This window comes from Buteo buteo, chromosome 5, assembly GCF_964188355.1.
Source record: "Buteo buteo chromosome 5, bButBut1.hap1.1, whole genome shotgun sequence".
NCBI lineage: Eukaryota > Metazoa > Chordata > Aves > Accipitriformes > Accipitridae > Buteo > Buteo buteo.
Genome location: NC_134175.1, coordinates 1,239,256 through 1,253,404, shown reverse-complemented (window position 1 = coordinate 1,253,404; position 14,149 = coordinate 1,239,256). Strand labels below are relative to the sequence as shown.

Below are 14,149 nucleotides of genomic sequence, written 5' to 3'. Positions count from 1 at the left end.
GCTTAATAGCTCACCAAGTAATCAATCATAAAAGCTATAGCATCATATAAGTGTTGAAAACAGGCACCCACATATCCAAGGTGAAATTCTAATCTCAGATTTTCAAGTAACAGCTCTGAACATGTAAAAACCGTATCAGTAAATCTTTGTTGACAGAGCACATATAAAATCAACTCAACACAGACCACAATAATCTATGTGTTTATTTTGTTGTTTTTTACCAAAGCTTCTCCAAAAACTTCAATAGCAGGGCTGGCCTCCCTCAGTGCCTTCTCAGTTAACAGTTCTGGTTCCCCAGTAATGCCACTTCTTCGAGTATCATCGATAGCCCCTTCGGCCGTCTCCGGCTCAAGGTATGCAATTGCTTCATCAGGCTGTTTGCAGATAGCTGGAAGAGGTCTCTCATCATAAGGTAAAAATTCAACCTAACAGAGAAGACAAAATTGGCTATTCTAGAAATGACTTAGATATGGAGTTGTTTCATCACTACTTGGATTCACCTCAATGCATTTTTTTCCCCCCATCAAAGCAGTATTGCTTTACATTTAAGTACAGATGTTGAAGTTCCCATAATAACATCATGAAAAAATGGAATCAGTGCCTGTGAATAAAACTTATTTCTTGTTTATAGAATACAATAAAACACACACAAAATGCCTTTTGTGGAAGTGCACGCATCTACAGAAGAAATCACCTGTTGACAGGAAGCCAGCAAGTCATGAAGCCTTATTTGTTAAATTATTTTAAGTCAACATCCTGTTAAGAGCGAATACTACTGCTACTAGAGTCAACACAAGTCTTCCTTAGCTTTGCCAAAAGCTGAAGCAGCAAAACCTAAAGATCAGGTCAACTAGATACTATGATTTTCTTCCTCTCTTTAGACATGACACCAAGACTCTTACCCTACAACCACATTCCAACAAATTCCCTTGCTGCTCTAGATTAATCCAACATGATCTCTGAGAAGGAGATTTATTAAGCCATTAAAGGAGCAAGCAGAATTCAGCTACCGCTATATTGGCTGTATGACCCTTGATTAGTCATTTAATGTCTATTTGCTTCCATTCATCTATTTGGAAACCAGGTATAATCCCCTTTTGCCCCAGACTCAATGAACATTTGTAAAGGCTTCCAAAGAAATTCAGGAAAGAGAAAGACCAATGCCAATTATTAGATGGGCACTGCTCAGCAACACAGTCAATTTCAGATACTATATAAGCCACAAGAATAACCACAAAAGACCTTGTTGTTTTGGAATGTTGAATACAAGATCATTTGCTCTGACAGGTTTCTGCAGTAACAGAGGTACGCTGCTCACATTTTCTTTGGGAAACACTTCCCTGGCGGTTGCAGGATGAGTCTGAGGAGGAGGAGGGGACTGATGGGGAGGAACAGGCTCAGCAGACGAGGGATCTGCTGACTTCTCTTCCAGCAAAGGCTCTGCTCTCCATGGCTCTCCTTTTTGCAGTTTTGTGTGCTCACAAGGAGATGAATTTGTAGCTTTTGTGCGCTGAGGATTGTCAGTATAAATCATAGACTCCAAAGGCAATTCAGGTGGTTTTTGAATCTGAGAAAAGGAAGGAGATTTTGTAAAGCAAGGCTAACAATGTACTAAAATCAGTTAGCACAGCTACAACTCTGACAGTCAACAAGGTTCTGCTGCTTTCAAGTAAATATCAGACCTCACTCACAGACATGTAATCATTACCACTGGATGCAGCTTTATGAAACAATCGGAAAATAATTTTGTGCAGATGCGTGTGTGGAGAGATTTTAAAGCTTCCCATTCTGAGAACAATATAAAACTATATTTTATCACATTAATTCTCTATGGTTAGCCATGATGCCAGCATAAGACTGTTATACCAGTTCAAAATACGAGAAAGTACCTTATGAATCTACAGTGGGTAGCCTTGCAATTATGCAAAACATTCAGGATTCTAATGTCATTTGCTTGAGACCTTAACAGTTTAATGTAATGTTATCTATGGAGAACTAAGCATGTTCATAAAATGACACATGCAAGCCTTTGGTTAGGGAAATCCACAATCCAAATAGAAAACTTAAAATCCTTACGTAATTGTCATAAAGTATCTGTGTAACAACTCTTCTTCCCTGAATTTATTTTGGTTGCTCTGCCATTTCTATTTACAACACCCACAGGATAAAGCCTCCTGAATTAGGAATAACAGTACCCACCATCAGCTCTGCATCCAGAAGGTCGTGGAGCTCCAGTTGCTCATACACCTTCAGGCGGTATGCCTCCATTTGCTGTTTCTTCTTTTTAGCGAGATCATAATCCTCTTTCTCTACAGCATAGCGCTTCTCTACCTCATATCGACCAAGTCGTTCCCCTACCTAGAAGGTGGTATAACAGGCTAGCTTGGAATCACATTACCATATATATGTATACATTTCAGTATTTCCAGCCAAGCTACTAAATCAAGCTATCTGATTTTAAAATTACTGTTTTGAAAATATACTGGAAATCATTATGATTCCACATGAACACTAGGGTCCCCGATGGACCACGGGAACACTGTTCGGCTTAAGAGATAAACAGTCTTTCAACAATACCTTTTGCAAGTCTGCGATAGCTTGTTTGAGCTTCTTGGCATAATCATAGCGTTCATGATGGACAGCTTCACGCTTCTTCTCATCCAGTCTACGTATTATCTGAGCAACTTCTGGATCCTGGTACATGTCAAAAGCCAAATCATCCAGAGGTGAAATGGAGTCAGGCTTCCTGAAGATATAAAATGGATAAAATAACCTTTCAGTTAATCCAAAAAAAACCAGTCTGAGCATATGTCATCTCTTTTCACTAGCAGGGAACTAACAAAATGTAGAGACCGAGAACTACTTTAGACTGAGTAGACATTTTGCCAGGGTATACGCAAAAAACCATCCTTACCCAAGGTAAGTTCCATCTAAGGCAGGGTCATCTGATTTAATTCCTAAGTAGTGGTCTATCAGCTTCTCTCTGGAAGGCTTTGTAAGGGGGGGAAGAAAAAAATCTTAACGCACATTCAACATCAAGTATGTGTTCAGGACAGAAATTGTGACTTGCCACAATCAACATAAGCTACACTACTTATAACACTTATGTTTTGGGGCATATTGAAACAAGAGATCTTGGAGAGGCTGAAAACGGAAATGTTCCAATTGATTGTGTTTTATTTTTTGTATCCACATATTAGGCTCAATTTTTGAGAACTTTCTTGCTTCAAGATAACAACAAAAAAAAAATAAATCAATACATGGCAGCTCTGCTACAGCAAGAAACTAGCAGAAGAAAGATGCATTCCATTACCCCAAGAACCCTGTAACCGAGCATGTGTAGCAACATTAAAAAGACAGGGATGCTTTGCACTTACAGTATTATTGCTGTCATTGCTGTAGTCTGCTGGATCTCCAATAATGTTTATAGCTACTAGGGCAACCTGGGATAGATTTAAGGAAAATGTAAATGCATAAGGTTATTACATTTCCATATCTTATGAAAACTGAACCGAAAAAATTTGAACAAAAAAAAGTAGGACCTGTGGTCTCCAGGGTGGTACGGAAGCAAAGAAAAGCACTAAGTGCTAAATGTACTTCATGCTTCATTAAAAAATTATTACCAAATCTATAGACCACAGTGTACAGTCATCAGTTGTTCCCTTCCTGCACTGCTCTGGAATGGAAGTGAGAAGAGTCACTGCAGAACTGAGGCAGATATTTGCTTTTTTCTGTATCAGGATGGCTACACAACACCTCCACTTAATGCCACATCAGATCCTAAAGACTAAGAGTGGCTTTGTAGCAACTGCAAAGCTGTTCTCAGAGAAAGTATTTTGTCTTCAGCACAGAGCCTGCTGTGCAGTCTAAAACTCAGAATGGAAGGCAGTAATGGAACATGCACTTGACTTGTTTGTTCTGGATAAGTTGCATGCACTTGGTCATGATTCCAAGTCACTTACAACCTCTTATTTGTATTTTCCATTTTAAAAGAAACCAAAAATAAACCCAGGAGCTTTCAAACAACATTATCAGCTTCTACAAACCAAGGGAGTGGATTTCTATGCCCATTCTGTACTACTGAAATGCCATCTAGCTTACCAAGTATGGACTCTTAACTCAACTTACCTGACCGTATAAGTTGTATTTATTGACATAATTTTTATGGAAAATCAGCTTCAGGTACTGGCCAACTGCATCCATATACACAGATTTTAACTCTCGTGCTTTGAAATCAGTCTTTTCATTGTCCGAGAGAGGGACATAACTGAGAAGGAAAATATAACAAGTTAGCAGAGGAAATGTACAAATACACAGCTGTATTTCTGCTCCTCAGGTTAGTACTTTGATATGGTTTAAAGCGCTCTCATAACTGAAACAATGTGTGCTGTCATCTGACAAGACTGTTCACCTACATCATGCTTCTTACACCTACATCTTCAGCTTTGTTACAGATCTGAGTACGGAATCTCTTTACTGCTTACAGCACAGTGTATTAATATTGCATGCAAAGCATAATGAATATTCTTTCCTCCTGAAGCCTTTCTGATTAAAGTAATAAAACCATTTAGAGCTTTTTGTCTTACCCTAGTCTGTGAAATCTCTCTGACTGATAAGGTGCAAAGTATTCAGGCAAGCTTTCACTGATGTAGAACTCAATTTTGCTTGAAATCATGTACTGGTGAGCAAGCAACTGCAGTTTTCGTATTCGACACCTCTCCACCAACTGCAGAACAATTTCCTGTGGATACTGACAGAGTCTGAAAACATACACAATTTCTGAATCACCTTTTTAAAGATGACTTCACTTCCAACTCAAGTAACATTTAATTATGAAACTTTCCAAAGTTATTATAGTTGAAGTCAGCATTACAGATATTGTAAAAACAAACCAAAGAGTAGAGTAGAAACACTCTTCACCTTATCGCATGCATGCATATGTTAAAGTACCCCATAAATGTCTAGAAGATGTGGTGAGAAGACCGGATTTTTAACACTAAGCCAAAGTGGCTGCAAACTCCAAGAAGACTGACAAGAACAAAAACGGCTCCCTTTTTTCCTTTTAAAGACTTTATTTAAATGCAACGCGATGCCTTTAGGTGGTAACCAAGGTGCTTTTTTTCCCCCAGGATAAGGATTCCACAGGACTAAAGTAAGTTTTCTGGTTTTATAATCAGTTTGGTCTGGGATGCTGTAAACTACGCTGACCATGCAAGGTACACCTCCCACTCATTTTAAACTCAGTGCTTCAGGACTCCACACCTCCCGCTTCCAGTACCTGGGTGATCGCCATCCATTCACGGTCGGTGCATGAACCATCAGCTCTTTTGCACTGAAGCCATCTTCGTGTCCTGATGAGCTAACAACTACAAAACCGATCTTCTGTGGCATCCTGCAGAAGCGAGCTAGTCAAAGCAATGGTGTTTCAAGCTTAAACTAATCCCTGGAAGGACAATAAAAGAACATTAAAACACTACAGCCAAAGAATTAAATCCTGTGCTCCACCAAGTCAGTAGATGATGACTACAAATCTAGATTATCTTTAATTAATGTTGGCGCCATAAACTGCACCTGAGTATTTTATTAGTACTTAGTGAAACGAGGGTTTAGCTAACTCGTATAGCAGATTGCTAATAAACTCAATTAAATCTGCTAATCCGAGATGGAACCTGAAACCGCTTGCGTTCCAAAACGCGCACGGGAGCGGCCTGTACCATCCTCTGTCCGCTTGAGCCAAAGGGAAGAAGCAAAGAATAAAGAACGGGGTCAGTTTAGCCAAAAGCTAGCTAGCTAGCGCCGTTTCACAGCTACGCACACACCTGGGCTGCTGACAGGGGCGGCAGCAGAAGGCAGGAGACCACGGACACGACAAGGGCCAAGGACCACCGCTACCCCCCACCCCGTGCCGTAGAGATATCACGGCATTAATTTCAGCTCCCTCTCTCCTTCACCCCCCCGCCCCCCCACGGCCGCTTCACCACAGGAGGCGGCGGCAGGCCGAGGCGGCAGGCCGAGGCGGCAACCCGCAGGCCCCGCAGGGGTCACGGCGCCGGCTCGCGGAGGGGGACAAAACCGCCCTAAGCGGCGGCCTAGCGCACGGCGGCGGCCCGGGGGGGGGGAAGGCTCGCCAGGGCCGGAGAGGAAAGGCAGAGCGGAGAGGGAGAAGCGCCCGGGCCCGGGCCCGGCCCCCACTTGCCTGACTGCGGCCCCATCGCCGGGTCTCATGGCAACGCCGCGCCCGCCGCCGCGCACGCGCGCCCGCCCGAGCCGCCCGGCGGCGGCGCATGCGCGCCCGGGTAGCGGCGGCAGCGGCGGCGGGAGAGCGGGCGGGAGCATGGCGGAACCGCTGCGGGCTTTCCGGCTGCGCGGGTGCGGCAGCCCGCAGAAGTTCGGGGTGGCGGCCGGGAGCCTGCGCGGGTTGTTGCGGAAGGGTTGCCGGTTGCTGCAGGTGCGGGCCGGTGTCCGAGGCGCGGGGCCGGGGTTAGGGTCAGCCCCGCCTCTCACCCGCCCGGGGGGCAGCTTCCCTTGCCAGGCAGCCGCCTCTGCCTCTACGAAGACGGGACGGAGGTGACCGAGAGCTACTTCCGCGCCTTGCCGCCGCAGACGGAGCTGGTGCTGCTGGGCCCCGGAGAGACCTGGCGGGGCTGTGAGTCCGGCGGGGGTCGGGGGTCCGGGGTGGGGGGGTGACAACCGGCGGCGGCGGGGAGCGCCCGGGCCCGGCCGCGGCCCCTGAGCCGGTGCCGTCTCCCCGGCGCAAGCCGCAGGTGCCAGCGACATCGAGGGGTTCCTGGCCGCCTTCTACAACCAGAGAGATGCCGTCGTGGAGGCGGCGCGGCAGCTGCTCACCGACGAGCAGGCTCCTCGGAGGCAGAGGCTGCTGGCAGATCTGATCCACAACCTGAACGAAAACAGCCTGGCCGAGGACAAGGAGGACGACAAGAAATGGTTCGAAGGTACGTCCGTCGCCCGCAGGGAGCTGCTTAGGGGCACCAGGGCTCACGCTGCTCGAAGGAGTTGCTCCTGTCAGTTTTACTGTTCGGAAAGAAAAGTAGTTCAAAAATTCGGGACTCCTTCTGGCTGGTGCGATTTGGTACCCAGTCCAGGGATTAGTTACCACCAACATCAGCATGAGTTTTTGTGCTTCTCTAAAAGAGATGCATATTTACTGTCAGAAAATGGTAAAAAAACCCCAATGTTCCCTATTGCTTCACCCAGGATTGCTCTGGAATACATCTTTTCCCTGTCAATATAGGTCTGCATTTACAATCTTTTAACGATTTGCTAATAGTATATTGATAATTTGCACCTATCAGCCAGCTAACTAGACTTTCTTTGCAAGTTCCCTCTCCCATTCCCGAGTCATTGTTGCAGGTCTTCCTCAACAATTCAGTTTTCTTTTCACAGCCTCTTAGTGCTCTGTGTGCACGCATTAATGAGAAACATTTAACAACTATAATATCAGCTACTGCTCTCACAGCAGATGCTCTGAGCGGTCCTTTAGAGCACTAAGAGCAGGGTAGTCTTGAACCAGTAAAATAAAATCGGGAAAGAAAAAAATCTGTGCACGCTGAGTTTGGGAAAAGGAGGGATAAACACCCAGCTAGGCAGAAGCACAGCACTGGAAGTACTAAGTTACAACATAATCTAACTCCCTTTAGGTCTAGAGTCTCGTTTTAAGAACAAATCAAGCTACATGCGATACAGTTGTGAAAGCAGAATGCGAAGCTACATGAAAGAGGTAACAGTTTCTGTTGAAGTAACTTAATTTCAAGCTGCTAGTAAAAGTAATTCTGTGACCACATATATATAAAACACTTTTACAGGGCAATATACTCATTGTAGAACAGAGCCTCAGGCTGCTACAGGCACCAAGGAGTGACTGGGTTTTGTTTTTCCCCCGCCCCTAGGTTAGTAGTTTTATTTCCAATGTTCATCCTACAGCAAGAGATGCGTATAAGAGGATAATTGACCTGATGTCAGATAAACTGAGATCTGTGAAATACAACGGATGCTACTTTGACAGAAGAGAGGAGGAGGCAGTCCGCCTGTGCACTGCAGAGGGATGGTTCTCTTGTCAGGTAAGTTCAGCCCTTTCTGAAGCAGAGAGCCTTGGTTCCAACAAGCAGTGGCATGACTTGCAATGACATTAGAGGAAGGAAACAGGTACTTGGATGCTCGCATAGTGCAGTATCAAGCTTAGCGGCGTGATGTTGTCATAGCATGTGACCTATCTTTGGTTCATTATAGCAAGTGGAAGGACAGCGCTGGGGTGACGAGCAGTACGCCTTTCATTGTAGCCGTCTTGTTTTACAGGGACCTTTCGACAGAGATGACTGCCCATGTAAGCATTCTATCAACCCCTACGGTAACAGGGAAAGCAGAATCCTCTTCAGTACCTGGAATCTCGATCACATGTATGTACAAAGTATTAATCCAAGCTTACCTGTTTCATGCCCTTCATCTTAGGCAGGAAAGGTAGAGCCATTAAGTCTTTACACCGCCCCCCCCCCCCCCCCCCCCGCCGCCACTGTGCAGTTACCTCTGCTGTGACTAGTGCATTGGATGTGACTAGAGGCTTGGATGCTGCAGCTGTTTCTGATAACATAAAATCCTGATGACAGATTATAATGCCATCTCTCATTAGCTGCTTTGCTTCTGTTCAGATTTTCTTTGTATGAAAACATACCCTTCCTCACCACGTTATCCTTTCTGAAGGCTAAAAAGCCACTGGCACAGGATAAAAAACTCTGGCAAAACCCCTCAGACCCATTTTCAGGCATTGTACACTTGTGAAGCAAACAGGATTTGCTAAACTAATTTCCTCAGGAAAAAAAATAAATCATAAACCTAGTTATGGTAAAAGAATTCAAATTCCGCCTGGCTCTAAAAGGAAGATGGAGACTTGATTATTATGAAAAAACTTTTGATGGCAATATTGTTTTCTCTTTTGTGTACTGAAGAATAGAGAAGAAACGTGCTGTTGTCCCAGAACTGGCAGAAGCTGTCAAAACACGAGATGGAAGAGAAGTAAACTGGGAATACTTCTATCAGCTGCTGTTTACCGTGGATAATTTAAAACTTGTACACATTGCTTGCCATAAGAAAACCAACCACAATCTCAGCTGTGACAAAACTAAAATTTACAGGAAAAGGAAGCAAAACCACAAGATTTCATAGTGCTATCTCTGGAAGGGACTTGCTTTTTTACAAAATCATGTCACATGCTATCATTTTTAAATAGCTCTAGTTTCTTAAACAAAAACTTATTTAGGAGTCCCTGGCAAAAGAGACTTGCTAAGTAATTCAACTGCAATCTCACAACACATACATTCATATCATGCCTAATTCTACTCTCCCGCCTTCTCACTTACTACAAGCCTTCCTTAGATCGCACTGTGTTAAGCGCAATAAAATAAAACTGTGAGTCAGAGTATAAAAATGAGGCCAGAGGGTGACACTGATTATGCCCTACAATCTCTTTCTTGCTCTGACAAGCATAGACCCAAAGGGCGATTCAGTGACAGAGCTGCTGGCTCTTCTGTACCAAAATACCTGCACTCATCCACGACCATGCCATTTGCTGTTGCTTTAGATGTACATCTCCTAGAAGGAAGATCAAGGCCATGGCATATCTTTGCTTTTACCACCTTTGTTCTTTGTCATCTTTCCCATTGATTTCCCTCTCCTTTCAGTTTCTACCTTTTTAGCTTGAGTTTGCTTGGAGCAATACAAGCAATTTTACTGTATAATCATGTTTACCTGCTGCTTTAAGAGAATATTGCTTTTGTAAAACACCTCCTACCTCAGATAAAATACAAATAGATCAATTTTTACTTGATTTTTTTTTAAACACCAGCTGATAGCATCTGAACTTTTAAGGGCTGTCAGTGTAAACGATGTGAATTTTTTTTAAATAAAAAAATTACTACCATTCTTCTGTGTGTGTATGTGGAGGCAGATGTGCAGGAGTGATTAATCAGGTGTAGTATAGCACGGCCAATACAGACTAGAAAGACTGAGCGCAGGGAAACGTGTTTATGAGTGGAGCACTAGTTATTTACCGCTATGTAAAGATCATCACTCATCTCTAGGGAAGACCTCCGTTGTCCCCCATGTCACTGGTCCTCTTCTTACCTGGGCAAATCCAGCTAGTCCACACAAGATGATAGTATTGCTGTGTGAGCCATAACTAGGTCTTGGAAATGCAGGAGCTTTGCTACAGAGAGTATTGTTTTACTTTAAACAACAAACTCAATCCCCCTCCCAAACATTTCAACACAAAAAGTAAGCTGGGGGCATTTTAAGTACAGGATTTCTAATACCAATGCATTGAATTAATCCTTCCAGATTGCCTTACTGAATATACGCCATCGGTAACTAAGATGGAAATGCACACTACACTGTGTTGAGATTGGGGAAGGTATCACAGCTATGATTCTGATGACAAACACAATGTCGTCTGTATGGCACAATTCCTACAAACTGAAAATCACCATTTTACACAGTGCTGAAACCGAAGTGAGTGTCTGCGTGTGAAGACATATTTGCTATAAAGAGATGGCAGCAAATATGGCATTTAAGGAAAGCTGGGAGAGCTACTTCAAGATGGAGTTGTGCTGAAAACCATGAATATGCTATTAAAAAATTAGATTTTTCTGTGTTACAGAATTAGAGGGAAAAGGAGCCAAGAAATATCGTTGACAGAAACAATGCATCAGCTGGAGTGGAAATGTGAATAAATTAACATGTCATGCATATACAATTTGTTTGGCTTACAACTTTTGAATGTTTAACAGGCTATAGCTGTAGAAATTAATATTTATTTAAACCATCTGCTGATAACATTTTCTCTATATTTTTAGAAATGTAGAAGAAACTATTTATAACAATAAAGATCTGGAAGCTTATTGCATAATCACACTTTCAAAGGAGTATTATCATAAACGTTGGGCGAGTTAACAGTTCCTGAAATCATCTGAGCTTGCTCACTGTTGTATAAAACTGCAGGCCAAAATAACAAATTCAGTGGACTAACCGATATCCCTAGCAATCAATACTGGTTTGTCTACCAAGTCTGCCACTGAAAGATTTTATTCCTCCTTTGTCACCACCAGTATATTTGTTTACGAAATTCCTATTTGTAACCCTTGGAAGTCAACTGAAAATACTGCACGAGCTGCATTACACAACTATTAGAAAAGGCAATGCTTACGGCTGGTCTGGTGGAAGAGGGAAGCAGTCAGCTTCACGTGGTGGTTGTTCAGAGAACTGATGTGCAATAAAAACGTACTTAACTTCCAGAGATTAACACCACTGAACTCACGTTGATATCCATGCATTTAGTTTTGCTAGCGGAACTGCATTTTAGAGGTTTAATTGGTTCTGGTTTAGATGTCAACAATGTCATACAACTTACACAGCAGAGGCCGGTGTGCCTCTTTCTACTGGGTAGTCAACTGGCTGCATTACTAACTGGATGCCGCAATGTTAGACATCGCAGAATTAAAAGAAAAAGAACCTTGTTCTAACATGGTTTTCTTGGCTATTTTTAAAAAAGGAGTGAGACCAAACGTTCACCCTAGATATCGGCTCAAATTTATAAAAAAGCAATAAGAACTTCTATTTTCCCTGGTTTTTCCTAAATTAGTGGCAAAATGATAAATTACAGTTTAATTCCAAATCACTGAAAATTCAGTCAGTCTTTGCCCCAGATAACCGTGGGAGAATTCTGTATCTGCCAATTTCAGAAAAACAAACTCTACCAGTTCTGTCTCTGAGAATAGGCAAACACAGACACCTTATGTTAGTGGCACAGCCAGCCATCATTACGTGGTTGCAAAGAAAAGAAAAAAAGGTTTCATTTGTTTACAGTTTGTTGTTAGACAACATCCTCTTCCTCCTCCTCCTCATCTTCCTTTGCAATGAAATGTAGCTTCCTGAATTCTCGCCTGCTCATCGTTGTGCTTGGGAGCGCAACTGCTGGGAGATCCTTTAAGAAAAGGATAAAATCATTCAGGAAGGTCTGTTGCGGCAAATGGCAGACCTCCTACCTCTCCAACAGTTCACATACTCCACATCTGATACATGAGGCACCAACACACACCTCTTCACTTGGAAGCAGTGGCATAAACCAATAGCTAAAGCTGAGGAGCTTTCAGGGGAGCTTGCCTGAACCAGTCATAGCTCATGGTCAAAGCAAGGGCTGGCACTCCTTCTGCAGGCTCGAGAAGTATTCAGAGGGTGAAGTGCTCCACAAACAAAGCCTCACTACTCCCACTAAATACCAACCATGACCCCTGCTAAATACCAATTCTCATGAAACACCTAAAACATGAAGGCATCGCTTGCCCAAAGTTATGCAGTATTAGAGGCAGACCTGGGATTCAACTTTCAAGCTCTGGCCCCTGATCGAAAAGCAGAGGTGGCCAGAAAGCAGCTTCCATTCAAAAGAATCACAATAATCACAATTTAGAACCAATGACCAGTGAAAAACTATTTTGACAGAATAACACTATGAGTAAAAATATCTATCTTATGGAATTGGAATAATAAAATCTAAACAAGAAAGATTTCGCATCTGAAATTAATTGCCAAGGCATCTCAGACAAATAATTCTATCTAGGGGACAGGGATATATGACTCCAGATGTCTACCGATACTGGTCATGCTTGCCTACAATTTTGAGGCTAGCCTTCTTTTGTCTGAAGATGAAAGACTGAAGTGGAACAGAACTGAATCTGTAGAGTGAACAGACTGTCATCATCTTACCTGGATAAACTCGACATCTCCAAAGAACCGGTCCACTGGCATTGGCTGGTTGCTGTCTTCATCCAAGAAAGCACTACCCTCTAACTGTATCGGCTTCTTCGGGACATCTGCATCCTCCAAGCTGGACCCATCTGACAGTACACTCTCACAGCTGCTTTCCTCTTCACTGCAGACGTGGTCGTGCAGGTTTCCATCACTGTCCATTTTTGATGGAGCACTGCTTGACTTCACTGCATGTGGCCCGAGAGAAACATTATGCTCCTTTTCCTGTTTCTCTTCGTCAGCCTCCGGAATGCTTTCACCCTTTTTCTGTTGAATTATATTGCGGTCTCCTGGATCTTCTGAAAGTCGATCCCCATCAGATGTTTTAGGCGCTTCCCCCAGTGCAGCAAGGTTTCCACTTGCACATGTAAGTCCTTCTAGTTCTGATTTTACTAGACTGTTTTTTTCACTTTTGAGCCTCTTTGAGGGTTGTCCACCAGCTGCTTTATGTGAAGAACACTGTTAGAAAAAAAAAAGATAGGATCCTAAATCTCACTTGAAATAAAGAAAAATAAAATCACCATATCTCTTTAGTTCAAGGCTGGATGTGGAACCGAAGGGCTCCATCGAGCGAGCGGCACCGTGATCCAAAGCTGCATCACTAAGAAAAATAATTAGTAGAATGTGCACATGAGAAGGAGGAAAGTGGAGCAGATAGCTTACACTAAACCACAACGTACAGTCCATCACCAGTGGAAAGCTACCTCTGAAAGCATAAACTAGCACCGTACGTGGCCAATCACCATTCTCCTATTTTCTTAGGGATGCCGTAGATGGCAATTAATGTAGCAGAACGGACTATCAGCCGGGCCAGCAAACCGTCCCGCCGCTTGCCGCACGGGCCAGCAGCCTACCACCGGCCTTCCAACAGCCAGCAATCCGAAAGCTGGCCCTGCGGCACACAGATCTGCCCCTGCACCGTGTGTCTGCACGCAGGCCCCTAACAAAGTGGCAAGAAGGCAGGAAAGGCGAAGAATTTACTTAAATTCTCCAGGTAGTTCCCTCACGGCGATGCCCGGCTGCACCCCCCCTCACACTGTAACTGCCCGGCCCCGTCCCCTCCTACCAGGCTCGGCGTCCGGGGGCCGCCCGGCTCCTGGCGGCGGGCTGCCGGCTGCGCTTCCCCCGCGGGTTGAGCAGAGGCGGTTGCCGGGCGCCCGGCCGCCACAGACCCCTTCGCACAGCGCCCGGGAGGCCGCCGCCGCCGCTGTCGCCGCCCTGGGAGCTCCGGGCCGCGACTCTCCGAGCGGCCCCGGCCCCGCGTTCCGGCCGCCGGACCGCCCGCCGCCATCTTGGGGAGGGCGCCGGAGCCCGCGCTCGCCATCTTGTGGAGCTTCTC

At 44.3% G+C, this 14,149-nt stretch overlaps 3 protein-coding genes across 12 annotated transcripts in view; 1 reads left to right on the top strand and 2 right to left on the bottom strand.

The window, feature by feature from the left end:
* The window catches only part of CEP104 (centrosomal protein 104), a 20,891-nt gene extending 14,639 nt beyond the window's left edge, over positions 1 to 6,252 (bottom strand). For 7 of the 9 annotated variants that reach the window (XR_012650296.1, XR_012650300.1, XR_012650298.1 and 4 more), the window contains exons 1-9: positions 5,279 to 5,918; positions 4,587 to 4,760; positions 4,129 to 4,267; positions 3,378 to 3,443; positions 2,915 to 2,991; positions 2,578 to 2,746; positions 2,200 to 2,358; positions 1,319 to 1,567; positions 222 to 425 (exon numbers count right to left, since the gene is read on the bottom strand). Coding sequence is in view for 2 of the 9 variants with exons in the window: in XM_075027120.1 (XP_074883221.1) it covers positions 222 to 425; positions 1,319 to 1,567; positions 2,200 to 2,358; positions 2,578 to 2,746; positions 2,915 to 2,991; positions 3,378 to 3,443; positions 4,129 to 4,267; positions 4,587 to 4,760; positions 5,279 to 5,391 (1,350 nt within the window). In the remaining 7 variants the exon portion in view is untranslated. Of the gene's footprint in view, positions 1 to 221; positions 426 to 1,318; positions 1,568 to 2,199; positions 2,359 to 2,577; positions 2,747 to 2,914; positions 2,992 to 3,377; positions 3,444 to 4,128; positions 4,268 to 4,586; positions 4,761 to 5,278; positions 5,921 to 6,196 lie in introns of those variants that run through there. The other 2 variants (XR_012650297.1, XR_012650302.1) reach the window with 2 other exon arrangements.
* Positions 6,224 to 10,718, top strand: DFFB (DNA fragmentation factor subunit beta). 2 transcript variants are annotated; one of them, XM_075027131.1, is made up of 7 exons: positions 6,224 to 6,448; positions 6,520 to 6,646; positions 6,765 to 6,953; positions 7,659 to 7,738; positions 7,908 to 8,078; positions 8,314 to 8,414; positions 8,961 to 10,718. In XM_075027131.1, the coding sequence occupies exons 1-7, from the start codon at positions 6,224 to 6,226 to the stop codon at positions 9,175 to 9,177; spliced, it is 1,110 nt and encodes a 369-aa protein (XP_074883232.1). In that variant the 3' UTR covers positions 9,178 to 10,718. The 2 variants fall into 2 exon arrangements, with proteins under 2 accessions (XP_074883232.1, XP_074883231.1); XM_075027130.1 differs by having other exon boundaries at positions 6,759 to 6,953.
* C5H1orf174 (chromosome 5 C1orf174 homolog) lies at positions 10,715 to 14,149 on the bottom strand. The gene is made up of 3 exons (XM_075027132.1): positions 13,877 to 14,149; positions 12,769 to 13,269; positions 10,715 to 11,989 (listed from the first exon to the last, which is right to left on the bottom strand). The coding sequence occupies exons 1-3, from the start codon at positions 14,132 to 14,134 to the stop codon at positions 11,879 to 11,881; spliced, it is 870 nt and encodes a 289-aa protein (XP_074883233.1). The 5' UTR covers positions 14,135 to 14,149; the 3' UTR covers positions 10,715 to 11,878.